Here is a 20,240-nt window from a genome sequence, read left to right on the forward strand (position 1 = left end):
ATAGTTTATCTGTATTTCAGTAGAATCCATCATGATATTTCCTTTTTCATCTCAAATTTTAGTAATTTGAGTTTTCTTTTTCTCTTTGTTAGCTTGGCTAAAGTTTTACTAATTTAATTTTTTCAAAGAACCAAATTTTTGTTTTGTTGATTTTTTGGATTTTTGTTTCAGTTTCATTGATTTCACTCTGATTTTAATTATTTCCTGTCTTGTAGTGCTTTTGCTGTTGGTTTCATTTGTCCTTCTTTTTCTAGGGCTTTGAGATGTAATGTTAGGTTTTTATTTGGTGACTTTCTATCCTTGTATTGAAAGAGCTCATTGCAATGAAATTTCCTCTTAACAACTGCCTTCATAGTGTCCCAGAAATATGTTGTGTTGCTATTCTCATATATCTCTAAGTATTTTTTTACTTCATCCCTGATTTCTTCTGCTATCCATTGGCCATTCGACGACATATTATTTAGTATTTAGGTGTTAGAGTAGCTTCTATTTTTAATTTTATCATTGATTTCATTCAATTCTGAACATTCTTGCATTAACTAACACACAAGTTTTTCAGGTGTAACCTCATATTTAAACCATATCCAATTCACGTTTATAGTAAAAAGGTACTTTGGAACTCAGAGGTGCTTAACCACTGAGCACATTAACAGCCCTTTTTAAAATTTTGTATTTTGCAACAGTCTTTTCAAGTGGCTTAGGGCTTTGCTAAGTTGCTGAGGCTGGCTTTGAACTTGTGATCCTCTTGCCTGTGCCTCCGTGCTTCATTCCTTTTTATTACTACATAATATTCCATTAAGGGATATACTACATTTCATTGTTTCATTCACCAGTCAGTGGACATTTGGGTTTCCACCTCTAAGGTATTATGAATAAGACTGCTATACACGTTTACAAGTTTTATGTGAATGTTTTCTCATTTTCATGGGCATATACATGAGAGTGTGACTGCTGGGTCAAATGGTAACTTTATGTTTCGTTTTGAGAAACTGCTTAACTTTCACAATAGCAGCACCATTTTACAAATCCCTCCATAATTTTGACAGTACTTATTACCATCTGTCTTTGTAATATAGCTTAAGTTGATATGGAGAAGAATCTTTTTTGTTTCTTGCTCATCTTTGCTTCTTGCTTCTCATACCTTCCGTGTAGATCCTGTTTTCTTTCCAATGAACATTTTATTCCTAATTATTGATTTTTACAGAGTATATGAGTAGTAAATTCAATCTTTGCCTAAGAATTGTATTTACTGAGCCCTGACATTTTTTTTTTGAACACTGACAATTAAACCATGGTTTATGTTGGTATATCTCTATGTCGTACTTGCCCTTGTTCTGATTATTCACCATCTTCTTTGTTCTTTTTATTGCCAATGAGAAAATTTCTTAGCACCATCTTTTTGGTTTTCTCTAGCTGTCTTTCAGTTCTTTTTTGTCATTCTGTGATTCCTCTAGAATGTGTCTTGCTGTGGGGATTTATTTTTGTATTTCCAGATTGAGGTTTGCGTTTCCCAAATCTGATGACTTATGGCTTTTATCTTTTATTTTTTCTCTTTGAATATTGCTTATCCTTCAACCTCTTTAGCCTTTCATTTTTAGAGTAGTGGTCAGATGTATATTAAATGTTCTCATTTACCTGTTTATATTCTCTGTTTATCTGTGCTATGCTCTGGCTAGTATCCTTATATATCTCCTTGTTTTAGCACATTCTTTCACTGTGTTTGATATATTATTTAACAGATTTAAAAAATTCAGTAACTTTCTGGGAATTATTATTCATTTCTATTTCTAATTTACTTGTATTTTTTTAAACATAGTTTGTTGTTATGCTTTAATTTCTTCTTTCATATTCTCCAGTCAGCACAATACCATTTCAAAAAGTTACTGCTGTTTTTTAGTTCCCATTCATTTCCAAACCTAGTGTTTGTATTTTCCCCTATATTTTTTATTGGGGCATTATAGTTATACATACTGAATGGGATTTGTAGTTACATATTTGTATGTGCACACAATACATAACAATATAATTTGGCCAATATCACTCCCCAGCACTTCCCCTTCCTTTCCCCCTCCTTCCTTTTCCTCTACTCATCTCCCTTTGATTTTCATGAGACCCACCACCACCTTAATTTCTTTTCCCTCTCTAGCTTCCACATATGAGAAAACATGACCTTTAACTTTTGCCATTTTGCTTAACATAATGGTCACTGGTTCCATCCATTTTCCTGCAAATGATATAATTTCATTTTTCTTTATGACTGAATACAACTCCACTGTGTATCCATTTTATCCACTCATCCATTGATGGACACCTAGGCTGGTTCCACAGTTTGGCTATTGTGAACTGTCCTGCTATAAACATGGGTATACAGGTATCACTGTCGTATGATAACTTTAGTTCTTCAGGATAAATACCCAGGAGAGGTATATAGCTGGGTCATATGTTGGTTCCATGCCTAGTCTTTTGAGGAACTTTCATAGTAGAGTTTTTTTTTAATAAGAATTTATGTCTTTACAACTTGTTTTAGTAATTATTTCATATTTTGTCAGTTACTTCCAGATATTTTTAGTGGAAGGGACTTTAGGGTTCTTTTTACCATCTTTATTTTTATTTTCATAGTAAAGAAATCCCTTTAACCTAAATTAGAACTGTGTCTATCCGTGTAAATCCACAGCCTTTCTGCTATCTACTACTATTAAGTTCCTGAGTAATCAGCCATCTATTGGAATGGGAAAATTATTATTTCCTTGCTGCTATTCAGCAAATGCCATATGAAAACAATTCTTAAATGCCTTAAGTAGGCTTGTTCCTAGTGCTTGGAGTACACTCTATAATCATCCCATCCCAGGGTATGAAAGTCACCATTTTATAAAATGAAAAGTTTTCATTCTCCATTCCCCAAAAGTAAACTGAAGAGTAAAAGAAAACAGGGACTTTTCTTTTTTAACTAAGGAAAACTTTTATTTAAACTGTGCAATCGGTCAGTATTTAGACAGCAGTTTCATAAACATTTTGGCATTTAAACTTTTATTAATTTTTGGCATGAACTGTAGGGTAGAATATAAACTACCCTGGGAGAGGGAAAAAAATACTAAGAAATATTTACTATGATGCTAGAAAAAGAAAACAAACCCACATTATCAAACAAAATGTTTTAAGAAGACATTTTAAAAGTACATTCAAAATCAAGGCAAACATTCGCTTTCTTCGTGCAATGGAGTTTACAGAGCTGATCCCCTGAGTCAAGTATAAAATTAATATAGCTCAGCTCCACAGTCCATTAGCAAGTCTACAAATGCTGCCCTTACAAGAAAATGATATACGGAGTAGTAGGATCCAGAACACCCATAATATAAAATAATTTAACTGGCTCCCACACTTTCATTAAATTCACATCTTTGAAGAAAATACAAAAAAAAATCCTACACATATAGACATAAAATTCTGTCAACAACAGCAACAAATTTCTTAACACATGTCCTCTACTCTGATAGGCTAAAGCAATGTGTGTGTGTGTTCAGGTTTTCTAATTTCCTAGAACAGGCTCAAGTTGCCAATCATTAGTAATAATTTTCATTTGCAAACAAAATAGATATCCAGAATATGGTAATGAAAAGCAGTATAATTTAAGGGAAATTTTGTCGATACGCTTGTTTTTAAAGATAGTTCTGTAGAAAAATAAATTTCTGTAACAAATTCCAAAATACAAAGTTTATAAGCCAAGACTTGTATCTATGTATCATATAAACTTGTGTAAATGTGTAAAACTTTTCAGAATATTATGTATTACACTAAGAGAGATACTGAATGGTACAATAAAAAGTGAAGAAAAATATTTCCTTTCTCTAAAAAAAAATCATAAATTTTTTCCAATGGGCCTTCAATATAGATATGAATACATCTGATTAAGGTATGTGTTACCCTATACAAAATTCATTCATTCTATATAGTATGCAAATATGCCAAAAAGGCTCCATAGTCTTGAAAAAGTAGATCTGTTAGAGAAGAATTCTAAATTTGCACTCTTCTCAACTTTCCTCTTTAACTCTTTAAAAGCCAAGGTATCAAAATGTATACCTCAATTGGGTAAGATGATTTCAAAATTAGTTCCCAGAAAAGTATAATCAATTCCTATCTGCTCTTGTGAATTTACTTACTTTACAGATGAGTGTTTAAATCCCAGGCTATAAATCTTACTAATCATTTTTTTCCCTACCATGTGTGCGTGTGTGTGTACACGTGTGGCAGGAGTGCTCCTGTACAAAATATGCAAATGTATTACTGGAAAGGTTGATCTGTAAAAAAAAAAAATCCAAAAGATATGTTTCATGGCCTCTTAAATGACATCCAGATTATAATTATTTACACTTGAATTTTCTTTAAAGTATCATTGTTTCATTCTGTATAACAAATCATCCTCATTTTATGATACAGAAGGAAGAGAAATAGAAGAGCTTTCTACTAAACGATTCCGGATCAGATTAGCACTTAAGGGCTAGGGTGTCGCTCAGAAGCAGAACACTCATCTAGCATGCACCAGGTCCTACAGTTTGATCCCCAGCATAGTAAAATGACAAAAACAATAAAAAATAACAAAAAAAACCTAGAACTAAGGTTTCAAACCTCAAGCTTATTCTATGATACAACTCTCTCTCAATTTTGTTCTCTCCTAAATTAATGTGAATAATTCATTACTTTGTATTCACATAAAAACTATTTTTGCCTCCTTAGATCTAGCAAAGAAAAAATAGATATGGGGCTATAGAAAATTTCAAAAGATAAAATCCAATTCTGAAAACCTAATCTAACAAGGAAATTTTTGATTAGAGGACTTGAGAAATTGTGTCTACTTTGTTTCCAAAGCAAATCTAGGCACAAGAGTCAGTCTTCAGGCACAAAGTGAAGGCTCTGAAAAAGGAGAGAGGGTAGGAGAGGACAAGGGATGTAGTTACAGTTCAGTACGTCCTCAATTCCTCCTCTGAATAAATAGACATAACCATGACTCCTCTCGGTTGGTTGGTTATTACTTTGTGGACAGCTTACATTGTCATAATCTGGTCTTCACAGACACAAAGATCAAAAGTTATATCTGATCCTACTGGGGAGAGCACTTTGAGTCTAGGTAATTAAATATCATTTTCTTAGATGAAACAGTGGAACTCCTATAAACTTTGGAGTTGGCCCAACTTGGGTTTGTTTCTTGGTTAATCCATTTACTGGCTGTGACCTTCAGCAAGATGAACCTCAGCTTTCTGATCCCTAAAATGCAGATAATACTTTCTTTGAGAGTGCAGCAGTTTGCAGAGATGAAGCGTGTGCCTGACACACTGCAGACTGCTCAGTAAAAGGAAGAATTCCATCGCAGAGAACCGAGGAAAGAGAAGCTGTTAAATGACCAGCTTGCTCATCTTTACTCGGAATATGATCCTGGTCTTCACTCCATGATGGAGACAGTTTTATCTCTTCAGTTGAAGAAATGCTAAAAATTAGGGCGGAATTAGAAATTGTCCTTCAAAAATAAAAGAGGGGTACACGTGAAATGATTTAGAAATTAGAATAAACTAGAGCTTTGGGATCTAAAGCTTCCCAGGGAAAGGATGACTGAAGTCAATGAGGAAGAATGATAAAAATGAGGAAATGTCCTAGGAGACATAGATGCTAGGAGGCAAGCAGGGGCTTCCCTCACTGAGGACTGGGAATGTGGGAGTTTCCAGAACTGGAAACCAAACACTCAGTGGCTGTCCACGCTGGAGAGAGAAACCAGGCTTCAAGTCAGAAAGGCTATATGTTAGGAATGCATTTTTAAAAGAAAGCCAAGAATGAACTTGAGCACGGTCCCATTCATCTACTCTGAGTCCCTATTTTTTGAGGACTTTCCCCAAAACTCTCCCTGCAACATTATCCTCAAGTAATGGGTAGAAAAGCTTTCAAAAAATTTCTGATGAAATTCATAAAGTTAGAGGCAAATATTTAGGAAACTTTCCCTTAAACCACAGACCTCAGGTATTATTTTAGGAAACACATGTTCAAAAAGTTTAAAGCTGAATTTTGCAAGTGTCTTAGAAAGTTTAAAGTATACTTTTGATAAGCTACAGGGTCACAAAGTTTTTATGTCTTTGAAATTTTAAAGACCTCCAAGAGGCACAAAACCTCAGATTTGTAATCTCTGGGATTTGTAATCTCTAGACTTGTTAAGGGACCAGAATTCCATAGACATGATGTACCTGTGTGGGAAGCAATGTAATAACCACTCATGGAAGTCCATGCTCAAATCCCTGGACCTGTGAATATGGTACCATACGTGGCAAAAGTAACTCTGCAAATGTGAATATACTGATGAACTTCAGTGGGGGCATTGTCAAGGTAGGCCCAATCTAATCCCATGAATCCTTAAAATTGGAGACTCTCTGTTGGAGTCAGAGAAAGAGATGATAATGGAAGCAGCATCAGAGAGATACTGCATTGCTAATTTTGAACATAGAGGAAGGAGTTCACAGCCTTTAAAACCTAGAAAAATAAATTCTCTGGTAAAAATGAAAGACTGTCATGTTAATCTTAAACCCCTTTCAAAGGCTTAAAAAGGAAAATTGAGAAGCCTGTAGCCTGAAAACACACACATTGTATTAGCCTGTGATCTTATGTCCTGAGTACAGATCAATTTAACAGGTAATTCTATGGTTATGCTTTTCTAAATATTAATAAAATTGACAATTAGACAACTGGTTGTGGATGGTAGTCTCCAGAACCCAATACTCTGTGCTCACAGATTACAAAAGTTATTTTGACTATTAAACCAAACTAGTTTTATCAGAGACCCAGGCAGCAAATTCTCAGGAACAGTCTGTAAAATATACACTTAGTCTTAGATCATGACTTTCAATATAGTTGAAAACTTTTTTTTACATTCACTTTTCAAAACTTACATTCAATGAAAAAAAAATGTATATTGGGGAATCACTATAGCCACTGCTGCAGCAGGACCATATCTAGGTATTCTTGCACTTAAAATAAAAATGATACTTTTAATTCCACATTCTTGTGACACACTGAATTATTTCCAAAGGTATCAATGTATGAACTTGAACAACGATCCTGAGTTGTCAACTATGCACAAGTTTCTGGCAGGTGTCCTTAACAAAACCAAAACAAACGTGCAAACCACTGTCATTGTTCCCATTGCTGGAATTGCTCCTGTTTGAAGCAAAGGCAAATAAAAGTATAGCATTTCACCAAGGATCTAATTTCCTTGGGATGGCAAAGCTGCTTTTCTGAAGTCACTTACTAGATAAATCTGTGTCTCTACTCTTAGGGTAATCCTATAAAACTCCAGATTTCATAATGTGTTATTTTCCTTTGCCTAAGGTTCCACTTGAGTTTGCAAATCAGGCTCCTTTGATGCAATGAAAACATCTCAATCTAATAAACAAAATTTCAAGTCAACAACTTTAAAGCACAGATCTATGGACACAGCCCACTTAAGCAGTGACATGACTTGTTTGCCAATGAGAATGTCCCCATTGTTCCCCAATGGCTGACTCAAATCATCTGAGTTAATCAGGTGATGCTTTAAGCAGGAAGAGGATTGTACAGGCTAATTCAGGAGTAATCATAATACTCTGCAATGGAAAAGCTTGCTGATATTTCTTTTGACACCTTACACTCAAGGTGCTTAAGAAAGTATCACATCATCTGGCACAAACATCCTGTGGCTGAATCAGCAAAGTCAATGGAAAGTCCCTGTGTATGCTATTTGTACACAGGCTGGGTTCTGTTCTGGAGAGACATGTTTGGTTAACATAAAAACTGGATATAACAGTTTAATGTACAACTAAATTTGCCTACATGTGGAGGTAACCTTAAATATCTTTGGTTTTTTCCTTTTTAATTTGCTGGTATAAAATACTTGAATAAAAACACTGATAAATACCAATATAACTGTATTGCTTTTAATTATGTAAACTTAGCCCTTTGATATCTTTTGCTACTAAAGCTAAATTCCCTATCCACCTCTAAATAAATTTTCAAATCTGCTCATCTTTACTTACTTACAGGATAAACTATATATTTTAATGGTCTTTGGTATGAAAATACTGATGAGCAGTATCTTGTAACATTTAGCATAAAAATGGCATGCATGTATCAGTACTTATAGCAAATAAATCTTTGGAAAGAAAATAGTTACCATTTGCATATTAGCCCCTTTGGAGTTGAAATACCATGAAGTAACACTATGCAACATTTTAGTTATAATTTCATACTTCAGACTTCAAAGAAGCTTGCTTTGGCCACATAAAAAGAAATCTTTGCTGCACACTAAATATTTTATTCAATGAGACCAAAATATTTATTTTTGGTAAAAAGATATCTTTTTCTCTCCAACAAGTAATTTCAACAATTTAAAAATACTTTAATACTGTATAGTTGATTCACTTGCTGAAGAAAAAAATTATACTTGAAGTTCTTTGGAACTATCTGCTGGTAAAGAAAGTATTACAACTTATTTTAAATGCTCTGGTAACAATAAGGTAGTTAACATCACTAGTCTATTTCACTAAACAATCCATATAAACCCTATTGTTCTGGGTTAGTAACTACTTGGATATGTTTCATATCTATAGATGTTTCTAGTTAATTCAATTTGGGGAGAGTTTAAATCAAAATTTCACTTTCTACTGAAAATTCTTTGGTAATAGGATTATTATGAAAGGTAAAAAAATGTACTGGTATATAATTAGCAAACAGTTATACCCTAAAGCTCTATGGTAACTAAGGGCCTATTTATCAGTAACCAAACAAACAGAATACTTTCCTCAAGGACAGCAGTTTCTCCAGTTCCTTCAGATCGTCTCTTTAGGCAATGAAAAGTCAAATTCATACAGTCTTAGACACACCTTCACAACTATGATGATACATTTCATCTTTAGATTTTGTTTGCCTTTTAAGTTTAAAAACAATATGATCTCATTGTACTCCTTGATTTTAGATACTGATAAAAACTGGCCCCACATACTTATACTTATGAATTTAAAAACACCATACCCTGTCAATTTGCCCATGCTTCCATGAGGCAGCTCAAAAGTAACAAAATGTTCCCTGAGTACAGGAAAAAAAAAAAAAATAACACTAGAATAACTTTAAAAGGAGGTAGTATAAAACAGGAGCTATAAAGGCAGGCGCAGCATCTTTCCTTGCCTCAGACTGTTCACCTAAAGCTCTGCATTTCTCATTTTGCCATGAAGCCCATACTTGGATGACTAAAGGGGACTTTGACTTTAGTTCAGAAATGGCTGCTGGCACTTCATGTGGGTCTGCTTTTGAACACATCCACCTTGGCACACAACTATGGATTAATAAAAAAACTCCAATGATGTTTATCATCAGTCATTAGGATGACGACACTGGGACTATTATCCAGCAAAATTCTTTTGATTTTAGACCACAATTTAACATGACCCTGCCCCATTTATAAACAAAAGATTCCAAGGGGAAACCCATTAAGATTCCTTTTAAAATGAGACTCAGAAGTCATTTCCAGAAAATCTGAGAGAGTATTTTTAAAAGGCTATGGATTCCCTCTCTATATCATGTTTAATTTTTATCCCTTCCCACTGCTGCACACCAAGGTAACTGTCTCCTGACTGAGAGAAGGCCTATTCCATGTTGCTAAGTAAACAATTTGCTGATTTCAAACCAGCAAGAGGATTAACTCACTCCAGGAGTTGGCATTCCTAATTCATAGTATTGACACTGAAGGAAGATTAAGAGCGTACCAAATTCTCATAAGAATTAAAGAAAACAAGTTAGGTGGGTAGAGTTCCGAATATTTATCCCTAAACAAAAATGGCACTTAAAAAAAAAAAAAAAAGCTTTGGTAAGATATTATATGTCATATGTCATATAGTTATTGATAAAATGCAAGAAACTCTTAAGGCAACCTTTTGTACTCCTGTCTAAACAACTTTGTGAATATTAAAAAGGTATAAGGCAAAAAGTTTCATAATATATACTGGAAGGCACAGTTACCATGTTAACATCAAGTCCACATTGTCAACTATTAATTTATCTTCATTCTTAATATTTTATGAAATTTCTTCATCCCTTTAAGACAAACTGGGATTTTTTTTTGTTGGGGCGGGGTAAGACTGTAAGAAAACCCATTCTCTTCTGCATGGGATTTTACAACTACTACTGGAAAAGTTGAGGATGCTTTGCAAACTAGACAGTACAGCCTTTGGCCAACTGTCAGGCAAATGGGAAGGTAGAGAAGGCACAGCTAGAGGTGGCTGAAGTGTGGAAGGTAGCTGATAAAGTACTCAGACTTTAATGCCCAAAACATAACAGCCTTTTAAGCAATATTGTCCCCTGTACATGCTGCTGGAACAGTTCTGTTCTCAAAAGAGATGCATTTGCTTTGGTTGTTCATTAAAATAAATAGTCCCACATTTTTAGTGGCTTAATAGTCCTCACAGGCAGAGGTGTTAAATTACCCCAAACATGAAGGTGTCATAATTATTAAAAAATCAGAGCTTCAGATAAACATTCTTACTCATCTACCTGTATGACTCCTTTGATCACATACATTACACATACAGCAAGGAAAACAAAATGCTACTAGGAAGTATCATTGGCTAAATAGCTGAGAGAAACTATAACAAGGGGGTGACAAAGTTGTCTTCAGAATTTGCCACCAGGCAAACTGAGGTAGATATTCAGCAAAGGGGCTTTCAAAAGTCTTCCCTTTGCTCCAGTGATATATTTTATAATCTAGTCAAATATCTTGACTGTCCTTTCACATTACCAACAATAAAACATTCAAAATACGTGAGTTAGAAAAAAAAAAAAAAAACACATTCAAAACAGGCTGAAATACCCAATAAGACATCAAGATTTTCACACAAGGCTTTGGCTCCCTGTTCATTGTCCTTCGAACAGACTTCTTTTAGGTGAGAATACCTGAGCATGGCTGTCTAGATTGGAAACTCGTTTTTATCCAAGTGTAGCACAGCAGATGGTGGCTGCGGAACTGAAGACAAAGTCTGCTCAGCAACTGGTCGCACTGCAGGGTCTTCACGCTTCCTCATGGTGGGAACCTCACCTGAATCACTGCCAGTGAGGGAATCAGAGGTTGGGGGTGTGGTGCTTATAACTGAGGACAGGTGTATTTCATCATTGGACTCGTGGGAGAACCTTCCAGAATCCCCAGTCTCATGGCTGCCCTCACTATTTGCTGAATGCTCAGTGTCAGTTGCAACACCAAAGGGTCTCGGGAAGCTGGCTGTCTGGCCTGGGGAGCTAGGGGAGTCTTCATCACTGATTAACACAGTTGTGCCTGGCTGGTAAAAGCAGACGGCTTGAGTGAATCTTCTTTGAGGCTGGGTGAAAACAGATAAGGTAGCAATGAGATAGCAAACTGTTGCAAAACACAAGCAAAGGTCAGCATCATGTTTAGATCAGTGGTTTCTGACAGAGGGGTGGGAACATATCAGGATTACCACAGCGAGTGAAGCGTTAAAAATTTCAGGGACGTTTTTTTTCTCCTGTACTACTGAACCCAGGGTTGCTTTACTACTGAGATATACCCTCAGTCCTTTGTGTTTTTTATTTTGAAACAGGTTTGCTAAAATTGATGAGGCTGGCCTTGAACTTGTGATCCTCCTGCTTCAGCCTCCCCAGTCACTGCCACCCCACTGGGCATCTTCAGTGATTTTTGATGCCTTCTCCTCCTGTCCCTATCTCTTTTTCCACTGCTCCCACTCCCCAGTGGAAACCACAGCTCTGATTACTATTTCAACTGTCCTTTTAGTTATCATTCACTATGGCTCTCCAAAAGATATGCCCCAGATGAACATAATCATATCCACAAAGAACATAAAAAATAAAATATCATTTATATTTTCCTTCATTTTAAATTATTTCATAGACCATGGATTACTAAAGATGTTTCTCATGTAGGTAGTTACCTGCTCAACTTTTATCTTCTTAGAGTTTTGGAAAAAAAGCCATTTTTTCTTAGAGTTGTTTTTAATTATGGGACCATAGCTATTAATTATCAGGTCAGTTCCTCCCTAAGGACAAAAAAAAAAAAAAAAAAAAAAAAAAGGAAATGTAAATATCTTAGTCTTAGAGATTTCAGTTTACCACAAATAGTACACAAAAATTTTAATTAAAAAAAAATCACAGATATCACTATTTCTTCAGGCAGAATACAACATATTTGGGGCATTTGTTAGTGATCAAAAAGATATATAACAAGTTTATTCTTAAAACATACATATTCTTAAAACATACTTTCTGCAAACACCTGACAAAAATTAGTATGTACACACACACACACACACACACACACACACACACACACAAAGCAGAAGTGTTTGGGGTGAAGTATAATGATTCCAAAACTTATTTTCAAATGACACAGCAAACAAAAAGCAGTTCGTTTTCTAAACTTGTTTCTCTCCTTCACTTCAGGTCTCCACTATTTTGCTTCTTTGATTTTTGATTCTTCCTTTCTCTCTCCATATCCTCCTCTCCACTTTCTTACTCTTTCATATCTACTTTCAAATTCACAACAGAAGAACAGTATGTTTTACCATTATTTATAGTTATTTTAAAATGTTCAATTCTAATGCTTTAGATTAATCTGAAATAAGCTGAATGACTTGATTTAATGTGTATTAGAATGTAAAAGCTAGGGGCTGTGGTTATATAGTTCAATGGTGGCGAAAGCTTCCCTACCAAGTATGAGACCCCGGGTTCCTTTCCCAGGACTGCAAAAAAAAGAAGTAGCAAAAATCAATTCAGTATTATTTCTTCATAACATATTATATATGGTTGCATTGTGCTAGACAGAAATAAAGTGAATCTGGTAAGTATAATTGTATAAAATTTAATATGAAAATTGGCTGAAATGTTAACATATTTTTGTTAGTTTCAACTTTAGGAAAGCGTTGGGGAAGAACTTCTTCTCTAGAGTCAAAGAGTAAATATTTTAGATTCCCCCCCAAAAAAATGACCCTTTAAAAATATTAAAAACGATCTTGGTTCAGGACATTTCTACACAAAAATATGCTGGCCTATTGTTTGCTGACACCTGATTTATAGCACATTGGTTATGGGAGCTGTTGTAGTGATGTACAATATCTAATGTTGCAATGTGGTGTCTACAATGCTGACCACTGTACTATTATTATATATACTGGCAAAGATATTAAGTAATGTCTTCCAACAACATTTCTTTACTGCATCCAACTATCTTGGGCCACGAAGGGAAGGTTCTTCAGGCTTCTATTTAGGTGCTCCATATTTTCAAAAATATTCTTCAGACCTGGGGTGTTCTGATGATCAATTCAGTTTAACAATCAACCAGACTAAGTGTAAAATGGATTAATAATAAACTGTCCACCCAGTAAATACAGGACACTTCAAATTATAGTAAATAGAGACTAATGACCAGAATACCTGTATTTAAGAGATCTCATCTCCATACGATCCCATCTAATTGGATCTGTGCTACCTTTGCACTTTTTTCTATATCATTCTTTATTCTTTTATCTAGTCCCATCTTCTTCTCCAAGACATTTTATGTAAGAAAGGATCTGGGTGAATTTTTAAATGTTTAATTAAGAAGAATATGCATATAATACATTCAACATGTAATTTTTTATAAGTTAATTTTACCACATAAAGGGAAGACTCAAGGGAAGCATATACAACAAATCATTCTCTCAGCTCAGTACCTTTGCATCAATGAAGTTGTTTGGCATGATCATTGGCATTAAAGATTCTTCATTTTCTACAGCTCTTTCCAGATTCTTTCCTACTTCATTTCCACTAGCTAAGGAGGCAGTGGTTCGAGATAACTGTTGAGTTCCATTCTGTGCTGTCTTGGAAGCAGATGATTTCCTAAAGTATTGGTAAGAAAAGAAAATCTTCTATCTTCACAGAAGATGGAGGCAAATGAATCAAATTTGGCCCATAATCACAATTTTACCAACAATGGAGTTCTTTAATACCCATTTCTCAAATATCTTTAGAAACCAAAGATTCTATTTATTGGTACTGAGGATTTAACCAAGGGGCACTTAACCACTGAGCTACATTCCCAGCCCTTTTATTTTTTATTTTGAGACAGAGCCTCAGTGAGTTGCTTAGGGTCTTGCTAAATTGCTAAGGCTGGCTTTGAACTTGTGATCCTCCTGTCTCAGACTTCTGGACCACCAGAATTACAGGTGTGCACCACAGCGCCCAGCCCAAAGATTTGATTTTACCTCCAAGTCATTGCTGCAAACTCCTTGCTGCAAACTTTTATGATTTGAAGAAACCTTTTTACTTCTTGTATTAGCATCTGCTTATATAAAATTATTTTCTACAAACAATAAAAATCTTAATATTTACAAAATGTCATTATTAATTATTGTGGTTTATCATTTATGCAGAATCATAATTTTATCACTTTATATTTTTCTCCTTCAAGTCTACGGACTATTACACTAACCTAGCAATTTTATTGCCAACTAATGATGGTAAATTTACAGCAGCACTTCTGCAAGACTTATACATCCCTGAAACAATATGCATAAAGATTTTACATAAAGTTCTGAAAGTAAGAAATTTGGACAAAAGAACTAAGCCAGTTTATTGTGCAAGCATCTCTACTATGTACAAGTACTGAAAAAACTATGCCAATTGAGGAAGATTAGTAATGGGGATCACTGAAAAAAAAAAAAAAGACTGATTTTTTGTTTGTTTAAGAAAGAACCTTGCTGGGTGCTCCCACCAACTTGGGGGGCTGAGGCAGAAGGTTTGCAAGTTCAAAGTTACCTTCAGCAATTTAGCCCTGTCTCTAAATAAAATATTAAAAGGGGGCTGAGGATGTGGCTCGGTGATTAAGTGTTCCTGGGTTCAATTCCTGGTACCAAAAACAAACAAACAAACAATAACAACAAAAACCTTAAGAAAATCAATGAAAGCAAATGTCAAAATTTTTATAAAAAGTTAAAAATAGTCAAAGTTCATGAAAGGCAAGTTACTAGTGAAAATTTAGCCATAGTCAAACCACAGATGGGATTGCCTACCAGAGTTAATAAACCCCAGTTCTTATTCCTTATGTATTTGTCTTAATCCTTGTCTGGATATTCCCAATCATATGTCCTCTGCTGTTCTTAGTGACTCAAGAGAATTCTGGTACTGTTATATAAATATGAAATATTCCAGACAGTAAGGAAATCTCTTCAAGAAGCAGATATACAAGATTAAGGTTCCATTAAAACAAAAAACAAAAAACAATCTCAAAGATTTACTTTGTGTTTCTTAAAATACTAAAGAAATGAGGAAACTGGATCCTCATTTAAGAATATTTTATTAGCACAGAAATTTTTTTTCAAATGGCAAGAAAATAATCACCCTACAAAATGAGCATATGCCAAGATATAAGAACTCAGTAACACTGCATTTATTTTAAAGTGGAAAAATCCCAATTATTCCACAGGGTACTTGATTTCAATTTGTTTCCTATGGGTACTGCAATTTAAATGTTTCTCACCACCGCAGAATCTCCGGCAAGGGAAACGTACCTGGCTTTACTTCGGTATATCAAGATGAGAACACAGATGAGGATGCAGGTCAAGGCTATGCCAACACCCACGGCAATGCCCGTCATTGATTTCTGGTCCAGATGGTAATAGCCTGAATAAACTAGAGGGGAGCACATTTACTCAGATCAGTTAGGAAAAAAGATTCCATTGATTCTAATTCTTTCTTTAAAAATATTTTTAAATTGTAGACGGACACAATGTCTTATTTTATTTACTTATTTTTATGTGGTGCTGAGGATTGAACCCAGTGCCTCACATGTGCTAGGTTAGTGCATTACCACTGAGCAACAAACTCAGCCCCTCGATTTATCCTAATTCTCAGGTAGATATTTGCTTTTCTATAATTTCTCTTCATCTCATAGGAAAAGTATTGATGTTATCCATATCTAAGCAGAAAAGTCACAGATTAATCTTCTATTGGGATTTCAGAAATCAGTCTGTTTCACAATACTGAAGATTCTGGGTTTTAGATATCATATTAGTACTTCTAACATGAACATCTATTCATAATTTCTAATCTAAAAGGCATAAAACAGATGGTCTTTGATGGACAAAGAACAGCTTTCATGTCATGGTTGCCTTAAAAGCAGGTTTGTATGTTAAGAATAGTTTTCATCTACACACATGAGAACAGGGCTTCTTGAACTTTATTGTGCACATGGGTCAGTAAGGGATAAGCTAAAATAAAGATTTTGGTTCACTAAGTCTGGGCTGGGGCCTGTGATTCTGCATGTCTAATGCTTATGTGATACCCATGATGTTGGTTCCTAGACAACTCTGAACAAGGTATCTGTAAAGCATATACGAGCCTTGTTTTCCCCTTCTTCTGATGAGATGGTAGCTATGGTGGCTACCTCCTTCCTCTTCCTAAATCCCACTGCCCTGCCCTCTCTTTCACAGCACTGAATGACTCTTCTGTGGAGCTAAGGGTCCTTAATCCTGTCCCAAGTTTAGTGGGCATTTTCTCCATTTAACGTTGCCCCTGCTTCTCCAAAGAGGAGGAAAGGGAGGGGTCTAGACTTGAGACACACTTCCTTCTGATGGACAGTTGTACTCAGTGGAGTGAGGGTGGCTCTTAAAGTAATTTTTCCAATAGCTTTTCTGGAGAGAACAACTTTCTTTTCACAAAGGCTGTGTTTCTGTGGTGAAAGCTCTTAATGAGAGTCATGTTCTTCTGAGCCTGAATACCACAACCACCTCTGCTGTTTACTTCTGTGGAACCTCCGAGGAAGCTCTGTCCCATCTGTTCACAGGTGGTGCAGCTCCTCTACCCTGGTGGTTGCTCAGCTAAGAAAAGAAATTATTGGGAGCACGTGGTCTGAAAACTGCAGTTAATTGTGAGGTGATTCTGCCCCTGGGAGTACAAAGAAGAGCCATGCAGTCCTGTAACATCAGAACCTCGCCAGCAGTAATGTAACAAACCGAGTGTGGAGTTAGGGATATGGCAATTGTACAAGCTGAAAGGAAGTAGAAGGAACCTAAAACTTCTTTTTTTCCTTAAGAATAATCTCAGTGACTGTGGCAGTATACAGACCTTTGGCATCAGCAGAGTCTAAACGCTTAGGCCTCTGATTTGATTCAGAAGTCTCCTTGGGAAGTACTGCCAGTTCTACAGAATTTGAAAAGGGTCCTTCTCCCACCTCATTGGATGCCGATATCTTGACAATGTAAACATTTCCTGCCACCAGGTTTTCTAGCAATGCCATGGTTATTGCCCCTGTAAATACATGAATTTAAAATTAAGTATACTTTTACAATCATGCAAACATGGTCCTTTATTTTTATAATACTTATATGATTATAAAAATGGAATATTTTCATTATAGTACATTTAGAAAATACAAATAAAAAGTTACAATTTTCCACTGTTAACATTTTAATATATTTCTATGTATGCAAAAACATGTATGTACATATATTTACTGCGTTTTTATATCTTAGAGTTTTCACTTTGTATTTATTTAAAATATAGGTTTACATTATTTATATTATGTGTGCACATCTATGTAAAGTTTTACTTTTTTATATAAATGGTATAAAGAACATTTAATTATGTAACATTTCAAGCACTACAAAGAGACAAAGGTACATGTAATGAACCCCAATCAATAATTACAATTAAAAATCCAGTGAGAATTTTTTTTTTTCTTTTTGGAAGTGTTTACTTTTGGTAATAGCTATGATAGATAATCTTGTTCTTCCTTTTTAAATTAGGAGCAAGGCAATTATTTCTGAAAGCATAAATATATCTTTCACTGGTCTATCATTATCTCAGATTTCTTCAAGGTAAAAAGGAAAGAAAGCGCAAAGTTCCAAAGGAAACTCAACATACTGAAGACCCAGATGTTAGATTATCTATCAAAATGACTGCGAGCAATCTGGCTAAAATCTTCTTTCCAAAAATAACCATCATTTGAATTTGCATATCATATGTGGTTTCTACAGGTATTTTCTCTATTGGCATGACTGCTATCGAGGATTCTTGTCTGGACCCTGATATTTCTTGAGGGATCTTTCTGTTCCTGTTTGGTCACTGCACTGAAGGATATTTCTTACGAGAGACTGCCACCCTAGGAACTACTCCTAATGTTAAGAAACTCAAGCACAAAGTTGCCCCTGCACTGCCTTTGTAGGTGGATGTGCCCAGGGAACTCCAGCTTTCCTGGGGGTTTCATCTCATTTTCTCCTAAGGCGAGGCATCCTGACAATAATTCCAAAGGGCTCACAATAGCTTGTTGCCATCACCCTCTAGGCCAGAGCTGACTGCTCCAGTACACTTGCTGGAGTGAAGTGTGGGGTGATCTTGGAGCTGAGGTCATAACACAGAGGCTACCTCTGCAGGTCACGCAGCAGTGTGGGGCAGCCAAACCCTCATTGGCAATGCCAGGAGCTCAACACCACTTGTTTTCATGTTCTCTGGTTGCAACTTGGCCTCAAAAGAGTGTGAGCTATTTGAGTACACAACTGTTAAATAAACAAACTAACCCATATTTAGAATCAGGAAGAATCTTTCCACTGTTACTATGTTCTTAGGCAGATGCATCAAAAAACAAAGATGTATTTGTGACATGTTACAATTAGCTAGAAGGAAGAACATTTCAATTTCTTCAAAATTGAGATATAAATAAAGTTTCCATTTTATCACAGCATAATTTAATTTTTACAAATGCCTGGCAAAAACCAATCGTACCAGGAACTAAAAGTCTTTTCATTTAATTTAAATTTTATAAATAGATCAGCAGTCACTTCCCTCCAGAAAAAGTGTCATTTAGAAAAAAGGAAAACTATTAACATTCTAGTTCCCCGATGACACACTCACAAAGTATTTCCAAAATATAAAACTGATCTGTCACCATAGTATTTCAGCAGATTATTTCAATCTTGGTGTGATTATTTGTCTACTGACATATGCTGGCAAGTCTTTAGCTAGACTAGGAGTTTCACAGGTAAGACAGTGTGACGGGCCCAGTGCTGGGCCAATGTGGACCAAATCTCGGCATGCTGCCAAGTCATCTGTACTTAACAACTGTACATTCTTCATGGGGAAATCGTTCCCATCTCACGATTATTATAAGGAATAAATGATCCATGGCAGGTGTCTGATATGAGTGTATGTACAATAAAAAAAAAAAAGCTTTCTTTCTCACATGTGATTCTTCCTCTTCCACTTCTGGTGGACAAACAAGTGTTTTTCATATTTGAACACCTAAAGGGGGCTACAGAATACTCTGTGATTTTTAGCCGAATTTACATTAAAGTATAAGCTATTTATGACCAAAGAACTGTTAACTTAAAATATGAAGGCAGGTGCTGTCCAAACTCTCTACTTGGATATCTAAGAGGCATCTCAAATTTAACATGTTTAAAACCAAACCCTTGATTTCCCTACTGATCTGCTTCTTTTTTTCTTGCCAGCAAGTCTGGTAGGCTTTTCTTTCAAATTGTGTTCCAAGAGCTTCTTGTTCACTTCACCATCACCACCCTGTCCATACCCACATCAACTGTCACATGGAGGCCTGCCTATTAAACGGTCCCCTAGCTTCTGCTCTTATCTCCTCATAATCAACTTTTCAGATAGCTTGCCAGAACAATCCTTTTTTAAAATTTAGATCTGATCAGTAGTCTCTAATATCTTCCCTCTTACAATAAAACCCATGTTTCACAAAATCTGGTCTATAAGATTACCTTGGTTACCTCCTCCTCTCACTTCGTATTGCTTGTTTTACCCCTCACTCTAACCTTCCTGGTCTTCTTGTTTTTCCTCAGGTCCTTCTGCCTGAGGCTCTATGCACTTCCCTCAGATACTAAAATGGCTATGCTAGATGTGATTTGTCCCAAGAGAACTTACCTTACTACCCCTACCACTTTGTCTCTTTCCCCTATTTAAACTTTCTTTATAGACTTTCTTTCTTTATAGTTTGTTACCTGGGATACAAGCTTCAATGGGGACAGGGATTTTTTTTCCCCACTGTAGTGGTATGGCAAGTTCTTAGAAGAGTCTGGCTCATGGTAATCATCCAATAAGACTTTAATAAATGAACATGTTCCTACTATGGGTAGTCAAATTCATTTGCAAACACTGAATTAAATGAAGTCCTTTATTACAGGATTTCAAATTTCTCATGTAAATCTAATAGGAAGAACAGT

At 35.5% G+C, this 20,240-nt stretch overlaps 1 protein-coding gene across 1 annotated transcript in view; it reads right to left on the reverse strand.

Annotated features, from left to right (window-relative positions):
* Window positions 1–8,709: 8,709 nt before the first annotated feature.
* The window catches only part of PRTG (protogenin), a 136,157-nt gene continuing 124,626 nt past the window's right edge, over window positions 8,710–20,240 (reverse strand). Inside the window, exons 16-20 of the mRNA XM_079129883.1 lie at window positions 17,128–17,310; window positions 15,573–15,693; window positions 13,737–13,902; window positions 11,961–12,065; window positions 8,710–11,372 (exon numbers count right to left, since the gene is read on the reverse strand). Coding sequence (XP_078986009.1) covers window positions 10,968–11,372; window positions 11,961–12,065; window positions 13,737–13,902; window positions 15,573–15,693; window positions 17,128–17,310 — 980 coding nt within the window. The 3' untranslated portion in view covers window positions 8,710–10,967. The remainder of the gene's footprint in view (window positions 11,373–11,960; window positions 12,066–13,736; window positions 13,903–15,572; window positions 15,694–17,127; window positions 17,311–20,240) is intronic.

This window comes from Sciurus vulgaris, assembly GCF_902686455.1.
Source record: "Sciurus vulgaris genome assembly, chromosome: 2".
Lineage (NCBI taxonomy): Eukaryota > Metazoa > Chordata > Mammalia > Rodentia > Sciuridae > Sciurus > Sciurus vulgaris.